A 10,240-nucleotide genomic window follows, 5' to 3' on the forward strand; every position below is an offset into this window, starting at 1 on the left:
GAACAGCATCAAATATCTTTGTAAAATTCACTTCCGGTCGCACGTTTAGATGTCCGCAATATGAGAACTTGTCCCAGTGAGATCTCAGAAACGGTAAGAGATTTAGACACCAAACTTATAGGAGTAATAGGCCTTGAGGAGTAGACAATACCATTTGGGTTAAGAGCGTCAGTCGTCACTTCCGTTTGTCACAGGAAGTGATCAAAGAAATCGAAAATGTCAACTTTCCTATTTTGGAATAAGACTTGCATCATATAATTGTATCTTTTTCACAGTTTCGAGATGTATTGGTGCCACCCGAAACAAAAAATGACAACTTCCGGTTATGAGAGAAAAACTACATAATAGGGGTTTTTAATTTTACCATATATATCGCTTATAGATAGAGTTCTTTAAATGATTTTTATATATGTTATTGAGACTTCAGATGTCTAGATTGATGTTAAAATTCACTTCCGGTTGCGTATTTTCCTGCCCTCAAATTGAGATTTTATTCACCTAATTGCTCAGCACCAGTAAACGAGTGAAGTCTAAAACTTTCAGGACTTATAGTCAGTCACCAGTTTTTCTACATTATGTGAAATTCGGACGTTGCTGTCAGTTTCCGTCGTGACCAGAAGCGATGTAAAAAAGTGAATTTTCCAAGTTTTTTTTTTTTTTTTTTACAGAAATGTTTGGCTAATGCAGATGTTAGATAGACTAAAACCATGCCAATTATTTTCACTGGAAGTGCCGGCCAAAAAACCGGAAGTTGTTTCAAACATGAGTAGTTTTTCATGGAAACTTTTAGGGATAATTTAGGTGTAGAATTTTATTTGTTTAGAGTAATTTCGGTCATGATGAAGTAACCAAAAAAAAAACACATAGAAAGTAAATTTATTTCAGGGATTTTCTCTATGACCTTGACCTTTGATCTTGACCTTTGACCTTGACGACCTTGACCTTTGACCAAAAGGTCAGAATCAATAATTAATTTACTCCTCTTTCCCCCCTCCCCCCGAAAAATCCACACAAAAAAATCAGACCAATATCAGCCTAGAATATTTCTCTATAACTTATATAACACCTCGGATCGACATAAAATTTCGGGGTTTTGCAGAAGATACCAAAAAAAAGTTTCCTGACAGTTTGACGGTGAATCTCTAAAGTATATAGAAATTATGAATGTTTACGGCAAACACTACATCTTTTTTCGTATCTGAAATTTAGGTGCCGATGAACATAAAAATTAATCAAAGATTTTCTCGGTTATTTCTTCAGTTGTTATGAATAGCAGTCGATTTTCCTGATATGATATGATATTTTAATATAAAGCATTCTTGCTTTCTCTAGTATGTGGAATTTATTTCAATTTTATTTAGAATTAATATTAATCGAATGAATGTCGAAAAACAGCGATTTTTTCCTAGCAAATAAATTTTCACGCTATCATTGACACCTTTTTCTTCCTAAAATGCATATCTGAAATTTTGATTCATGCTACTTACATTTAATTCAATCCACACAGAGATGCTTATTTTAATCTTACCTATTATTTCAGGATATTCAGTCACATCCGAACCCGATTCGACATTTTCATATATTTGTAAACAAAGTCTCGACACTGCAGTTTTAATGCATCATAGGCTCTGAATGATTAACTCAATGCATTCCAAATATAGACAAACTCAAATATTTTTTTAAAGCGAAAATCTGCATTTGTATTATACACCAATCGTGTTTCTCAATTTATTCAATACTGATTACTACATTCCATAACAAACAAAAGAACACGTGTTTTTATTCCTATTTATTCATAAACAATTAATTTACTACTTCCATTTTCATCGGAATACGTGGTCTAGTGGTTAGCGCGCCTGCCTTACAAACCAAAGGTTTTGAGTTCGATCCCTGCTGGGAGGACATTTTTGTTTTTGCATTTGCAGCTCTTTTTTTTCAAACCAATTGACAAAAGAATCAAGAAAACGGAAGACCTGTTATTGCCTAGGCAATAAGTATTTAGTATTTTTTACCCTTTCTATACCAAACTTAACTTATCACCATTGATTTGATAGTCACTCAGTATAAAACAAATGCATGCACAGCAGAAAAACTAAAAATAAGACGGAAGAAAAAAAATTACAAAACTAATTTCACCTGTTCAATGATAATTTTAAAACTTTCTATACTACACTGTATAATGTTATGGAGACAAAATTGATTTGATAATTCAACATTTATGGATCTGGATGTAGTTTTGCGTTTAGGAGATCAATAAAATAGATTCAAACCTCTAGTTGTTTCTTTTTTTAGAAATTGACAGCTGTGGCTAGTAATTATCTGCTCATGTCTATCACTGAAAGAATCACTAGACTGGGAGAGATAAATATTTATTTGGACAAGTTCGTTTGCACGAATGAGATAATCGTTTGGACGAAATAGATATTCAATCGTGCGAATTTGATATCCATTCAGACAAATTAGTTCTTCGTTTAGAAGAATTCAAGATTTGTTCAAACTGTTCTTGTGCATTCGCAAAGAATATTTCATCTTGACAGATTTACTCCCTTAGATTCATCACAGCTCTGACAGAGTTAAGCCAATTCGACCCAATTATTTTTTTTATTTACTCATCAGACCAAATTATTAATAGAAGGTTTTAGGTCCTCAATTTTGAATGTCCGCTATTCTGGAGATCCTACGTTGCCTATGTTGGTCCAAAGTTCATTTAGTAACATAAATGTAATAAATTTTTCCTTTGCAAACGTAGCTAAAGCAAGTGCTCATGAACCACAATCTCGAAAAGGGAAAAAAGGCTATCGCGAAACCAACACACGCATTCCTTTGTCTTACAGTGTGCATAGTATCACTGTCTACATGTACCACTGCACTATATGAAAGTGTTAAAAAGCTTCTAATTATAAAAAGGCATTATTTGCAAAATTATTTATTTAATTATTCATTTATTGCTTCGTTCGTCCCTCGAATACCACAAGCACTTGAATTTGTAATTTATATGGTCTGTCGTAGTGATAAAAGGAGGAAAAATTAAAATTGCTGCTTAATCCAACTTCATTAAAGTATTATCTATATTTGCGTATGTCTTTGAATATTATGAAAGTACCTTCGTATATACTACTTAAAACATCCTTATACATGTAAATGAAAACTTTTTGCCAATAGTGATTTCTGAAAGGCGTGCAACTTATGAGATGACGTCTTTTAACTATAATAGAAATTTACCTGATCAGAAGTTAATGTGAATTGAACTAAAAGCCTACATTCGATTTTGGTAATCTATTCAGAAATAGAGATAAAGTGGTGAACAAGTTTTGGCGGATGTCACATGGAGGATAAATAAATAAGCAATTATTTATCGAAACTAATGATTAATTTATTTAAAATGTTTATTTTTCTAAAACATTCAGTGAAATGCAAAAATATACGGTTAAAAAAATGTAAAAATAAAAAAAGAAATCAGTTAAAATCAATTGTCTCTTATAATTATGAATATTTAATCTTTTTTCTGAAGTGACTGGAAAATCCGAAGAAAAGTGAATTAAAGTTTAGACGTCCATGCGAGACGTTTTCCCTCGGAATATGGCGCGGATGAATGATACATATTAATTTTGCTCTTCTATAAGGTATCCATACAATGACTTTGGTATTCTGAACATAAAATTGCAGCCGGATTTGTAACGGAATGATATACATAAATACCAGTCGGTTTCAATGTACTACCTTTTAGTTTCTTTTACTATGAGCTCAACAGCATGTCTATAACTTCATCTTATTTACAAAGCTTTAGATACCGCGGTAAGGCGTGCATTTTTTGGAGAGAGAGATAATGGCCTAGCTTTCAGATATTGCGTCAAAGCATCTGTTTAAAGGGACGATATAATTGGCAAGCAAAATAACTGACAAGCAAAAAAAATTAATATCTATAATAACTAGTTGCTATCATAAAACAATAAAACCAACACGTAAGTGATTGCCTCTAGTGTATGAAATATATGGAGATAACGAACAGTATTCAAGCTTAAAAGTCCATCAAACAATTCAAATTTTGGAGCAGAGCAAACACGGACAACTAAAACATCAGAGGTGGTATCAGGTGCCATGGAGGAGTGAGCATCCCCTGCAGGCCGGTCACATCCGCCGTGTGCTCCTTGTCATGATCGGGAAATAAGGGAAAAATAAATCCGTCGACAATAAAGTGTGTAAATAATGGCCTAACAATTAGTATGAAAAACGTCAGGCAGCATTTGACTTAATGATAAATTGTATTTGCTGACAAGGTCATTGTATCGACCATAGTACTTACGAAATGACGAATTTTAACGAGACTGCTGATACGCTTGTTTCATCAACTTGTTTGTCAATAAATTGTTCATACGTAGAGCATGCTATTGCGTATCGAATCAACTAAGAGATATAAACTTCGTATGCAGGTGATGAAGATATATTGCTGCATAAGTAAGGGAAGTTGACGATTGAAAAGTTAAAGTCATCATGTTTATCATAAAACTTGTTTGTAACATTACCATTAACGTCTTTTTCGTGTAAAATATCCAAATATGAAACAGAAAAAAAGGGAAAGCTCTGTCATTCAGTGACATTTCCAAACCTTTCAGTGACCTTTCAACTGTCTGAATGGCGCAGGTTCATCTTCTGTCCCCAAGGTGAAAATCGAAATTTCGTAACCTAAATTCACTTTTACAGGACACTCCTAGCTTTATTCCAAAATATGTTTGGGCTACTGTGAAAAATATAAAAGGAGTAAGAGGAGTCCAGAGAACCAGGTTTTAGATTGTCAAAAAATGACCCCCATTTGGCTCCTTGGTGAAAATCAAAGTCCTTAAAAGGTAATGCATATCTACAGGACAACACCAATCACCATCCAAAAGAAGATTTGGCTACTGCAAAAATATACAAATGGGCTACTTTGAAAAGTGTAATAGGGAACTCAATGAACCAGGTGTTTAGGAAAAACGACGTTTTTTTTTTTAAACCACCCACTCACCCCAAGATGAAAATCTAAATTTCCAAACCTTATGCACATCTTCAAGACACACTCAATCATATGCAAAAATATGAAAGGACTACTGCTAAAAATGTAAGAGGCATGTAGAGAATCAGGTTTTTGTAGAAAACACAGGGTTTTTAACCCACCCGAATAAGCATATATTAGTAAGTATTCTCAACAGTTTTTATAGAAATTCTTTTTATTTTAAAGAGCCATAGCGCATTTGATAGGCATTTTCGCCTACTCTACTAGTGATTTCTTAAATACATTTTTTAACCAAAATTTTGTCATACAGTCTTAGTTTATATATGCGTAAAACCAAATCACGCAATAATGATATTTTAATGTTAATAGTTCCCTCATATGATAAATTTGAAAATTATCCAGTTTGTATAGAATATATAATAGTAAATATTGAGGTATCCACCTAACGATGACAAACTGTTGTCAAAGACCACCCTTAACCAGAAAAACAACTTTTAAATAATTTTATTTGGATATGTCTGCACTTCATTCCCTTTAGATAATTTTGGTTAAAGGTGGTCTTCATATTGAAAGTGATGAAAATATATATTAAATTTTTCTTCTCATATAATCGTAAGATTTAGTAATCTGTCTTAAATTTATCAACTTGTCATCATGGACTTCGTTGGCGCAGCGGTATGATTGCTGAAATGTAAATATGGTGATCCCGAGTTCGAGCCCCACATTTTTCCATGTTATACACATTACACTTTGAAAGTATCTCGGGAAAAGACAGTCCTTAACTTTTATTAGAGTTTGCAAATTCATAGCAACTTGTTTTATTTTTATTGATTTTCTAAATCTTTTGTCTCAGAATTAGAGTATTGAACAAGTAAAATGATTGTCATATGACATACTTACAACACTCGTCCTCAAATCATATTAGATAGATTGCTCATGAATTGAAAAGGTTACAGTATATCTATAAATAGAAACAGGTGATTTCCTTTTAAATTCTTGAGTCGGCCGTGTCGTCGGTAAGGCAGCTATGGCTCTTTGTTGCTATGACTAAGCTTCCCTCAATCATCATCTACTCTCTGTTTCCCAGTGGCACATCCATGACATGTTATAGATACACTTTCAGTGCATTTTTTTTTTTGCATTCCCTCAGGTTAATTTACCTGCCTTCCTTCAAGCAGCTAAACATTTATTTTAAATGATGATCATTTAAAAATGACTCTTTAACACAGGCAATCAGTATTTACTGTTATGGTAATGTAGGATAAGATCTTCCCTCCTGCTACATAGCCTAATTGATTTTTTTCTCCAGCAACAAAATATAAATGTTGTTTCAAATATACTGTACATAAATACCATTCTGCATTAATATTTCACGCTCCATCTACCTTATACCCTATACCGTCATAACCATTGATTAAAAAAAAAAATACCATTTACCGACATACATGACGATACATTCCTGAGCTTTACATAAGTGCACTGTCCTTTACAATTGGGTTTTAATTATTTTTTGATGTGAAATCTACATCAGGTATGATTGACATTTTTCAATTATATTTTAATTTAAATATACAAATCGTATTAAAATGAATTACAACATTCAGATCTATGTTAGTATTAAGGTTTTTTTTTAGCAATATGGGTTTTCTTTTTCTTAACAAAGGAAATCAAAATAAGAAATAAAATCTTGCTTTCTTTCATGTTAAAATTTCAATTAATCATATTTAAGTAATACGAATCCGTTTCAGAATGAAGATTTTCCTTCTATCACAGAATCATTTGAAGGCGATTGTAATTTGCGGCGTTATATTAGGTGTAGTAATTCTGTATTCAGAGCTAACCCCTGAAATGAACTTATACAGATTAGTGATCCAAACTGTGAACAGAGAATCACCACCACTGAGGAAATATCGCACATACTGGGTTGATCTGGAGCCCTACTTTACCAAGTATCTGAAGCTCTATAATAGCTCTAGATGCAGCGTCCCGAATTGCATCTTGTCGAATAATATTTCCAATGCAGATATTGTTGTGTTCAGCCACCGACATATTCCAAAAAGTACTTTAAATAAAACAAAAGGTCAAATTTGGATTTTTTTTTCCGCTGAAAGTCCATATCACACACATAGACCAAACAAAGAATGGATGGACCGTTTTGATTTGTCAATGTCTTATATGGACGATTCAGATATCCGTGTTTCATTGTATGGAAAATTTCAAAAACGACAAAAAATTCTGAAGAGAAACTACAGTGGTATATTAATCAATAAAACAAAAGACGCAGTCTGGGTCTCAAGCCACTGTGTTACCCCTTCGAGGAGAGAAAACTTGGTCAAAGACCTTAGTAAATACTTGACAGTTGATACTTATGGCGGATGTGGTACTAAGAAATGTGGTCGTCAATATGATGGACTACCCAAGTGTCAATCCTTGTTTGAAACACATTATAAATTCTATTTTTCGTTCGAAAATTCAGTCTGTAAACAGTATACAACGGAAAAATTACGTAATCTTTTCATCCACAGCGCTACACTAATTCCTGTCATAAATGGACCAAACGATGCAACTCGATATATCCCGAAAGGAACGTATATTAATAGTCTGGATTTTGCTAATGCTAGTTCACTAGCAAAAGAATTAAAAAGGATCGGTTCAAATGAAGCAGAGTATATTCGTTATTTGACGGAAAAAGACAAGTACACATGCCAAACAGATGACAAAATACTACCTAGTGCACAATGTGCCTTATGTAAACATCTAGTGGATATAGAAAAGGGGAAAAAGACAAGAAAAAACAATTCCTGGTTTCAAATTTTGGACCCGAAAGTATTTTGTACAGTTCCAAAATACTAAATTTTTTTTTCATGTATTAAGAACATATACACCATTCTTTTGTTATGAGAATCCATTTAAAAACTAAGGAGTGAGAGAGGGAGAATAAGAGGGACAGGGTTGAGTTATACCCTTTGTATTGATATGCTAAATTCTTTTTTACCTACAGTACAGTCAACGCGGTTTATGCATTTACCGCGCATCCCCGCGGTGTGAATCTCATCGCGGTTAGTACAGGTGTCTTAAGTTAAAATTGCGTGCCCCCGCGGTTAGGCCATCCAGGTAATTCACACCGCCGCGGTGCAGCCTACCGATCATAGGTGAAAAACAGTCTTGGTCTAAAACTCGAGTTATTTCCCTTCGATATTATACAAAAACGAAACCAAACAGAAAGAAAGAAAAATAAAAAATGTAAGAGTAATGATATTGAAAATATAGAAGCTGAAATATTAGAATGTTTTAAGTACAAAATGAAAATAAATTTTATAATAAAAATATATTCTCATGTATCTAAGATAATTTTTAAACTTTTATTGCAATTTTCAAATGGCATTATATAAGCCTTGAACTTTATTTAATGTGCATGTAGCGAAAGTCAAGCAATGTGTTCATTCTATTAGATGCCACGATCTTCGATATAAATTACTGTAGGTGATATAGTTTTACGACTATGCAAGGTAATATACTGAATATGCTATTCGATATTAATTATTATTTTCTTAGTGTTTTGTAAATTTTAGATATACATGTTTTTAGGGGATTTAATGAAAGAATGCATCTATCGCAGTTTCAATTTTATTGGAAAGGAGGAGGCTATGAATGAAGTTTTTTTTAATTATTATAGGATTGACTATATAAACAAGCATTCTGAGAGTATTGCATTAGCAATACTAGTCCCCTACCGGCAAGTGTAATCTGGTTCCCCTTAAGAATTGAAAATGCCATAATTCCGTCAAAAATTAATGAAGCGGGACGAAATGCAAACTTGATCTATAACTAATCAAGGTAAAGCCACATACCAAAAATCAGCTCAATATCTACAAGCGTTTAGAGGAAAATTGCGGAAAACCCCTAAAAATTGAAAAGGCCGTAATTCCGTCAAAAGTCAATGAAGCGGGACGAAATGCAAACTTGATCTGTAACTCATCAAGATACACTCACATAACAAAAATCAGCTCAATATCTACAAGCGTTTAGGAAAAAAGTGCGGAAAACCAAGTGGGACAGACAGACAGACGGACAGACAGACAGACAGACAGACGGACGGACAGACGGACGGACAGACTCAGAGGAAACCTATAGTTCCCTCCGGTTTCACCGGTAGGGGACTAATTATTTTGTTCATTGAGAAATGAATCTAAAAAACGAATCGCACACTTTATGAAAGCCGAAGGCTTTCATAAAAAAGTGACAAAAGTAAAAAAAGTAACTCAAAAAATTGTGCACGGAATTTATATGCCGACAGGTGCGTAGAAATATATCGATTGGAAAATTACACGATTCTTGGGAGCGGATCTAAAAGCCTGTAGTACACAAGGCGGGTATAATTTTCTTTTAAATGTCATAAAATAAAGAGTTCCCCGTTATGTTTTATTGTCTTTATAATGATTTACTAAGTTATCGATTACGTGAGCTATGAAAATCTGCAAGTGCAATTTTTAAAAGCGATTACACATAAAGCATGCAGAAACTTGCTTTATTGTCAGTAAGCAAACGGTCAACGGTAACACGTCGAGTGGAGTGCAGTGGAATATTAGAAAGAGATATCTTCAGGTTAAAAAAAATCTAGAAATAAACTTGCTTGTCGATACACCTTAAAATACACGTACAACTTGTGACAATTACCATGGTTAATACCCTGTATAAGTTTGATGTGCAGACGAAATACTTGAGAATGTGATAATAACACTCACATCAGGAAAACTTAGTCTAAGGTCTTTCTTATCATTTAATTTTCATAACCTACATAACAATTTTTTTTCTAGTTTGGTTTTCAATTTGTACTAAATTCAATGTAAATTCTTTCTTTACAAATAAAAAACGTAAAACACGTGCTTCTTTACAGAGTTATATCCCTTGCCATCCCCAGCATTACCCATTGACAACAATTACCTCGCTTAATAATTTATTTGAATATTTTTTCTTTTTTTCTTCTCAACAAGAATTTTTATTGCATGATTTAAAAATAGAAATATATGATTAAAATATTTCCTTTAAAGCACACGGAGAGAAACAAAAGATTTACAGAAGCTGAATTTAAATCATGAAAAGAACATTGTCGTACGTTTTAGAGACTATTAGTTTACAACACAGTCGGGTTTCTGCTATTATTGGAATGACAAACACAAACAACAGCTGTATCAAAATGAATAATGAAAAGTAGTTCGGTTACTAAAATTGACATTACATTCATCGGAA

General features: G+C 33.2%; 1 protein-coding gene across 1 annotated transcript; it reads left to right on the forward strand.

Moving 5' to 3' along the window:
- The first annotated feature begins 6,838 nt into the window (after positions 1-6,838).
- Positions 6,839-7,843, forward strand: LOC133199138 (alpha-(1,3)-fucosyltransferase C-like). The gene has a single exon (XM_061335007.1). It carries the CDS (start codon positions 6,839-6,841, stop codon positions 7,841-7,843), a length of 1,005 nt encoding a protein of 334 aa, XP_061190991.1.
- The last annotated feature ends 2,397 nt before the right edge of the window (positions 7,844-10,240 follow it).

The sequence above is a fragment of the Saccostrea echinata genome, unplaced genomic scaffold, assembly GCF_033153115.1.
Source record: "Saccostrea echinata isolate AGI-Se365-2 ecotype Australia unplaced genomic scaffold, CSIRO_AGI_Sech_v1 ptg000033l, whole genome shotgun sequence".
Classification (NCBI taxonomy): domain Eukaryota; kingdom Metazoa; phylum Mollusca; class Bivalvia; order Ostreida; family Ostreidae; genus Saccostrea; species Saccostrea echinata.

Excerpts from the sequence above, each read along its gene's own strand:
- LOC133199138 (XM_061335007.1), top strand. The coding sequence starts at position 6,839 with ATGAACTTATACAGATTAGTGATCCAAACTGTGAACAGAGAATCACCA.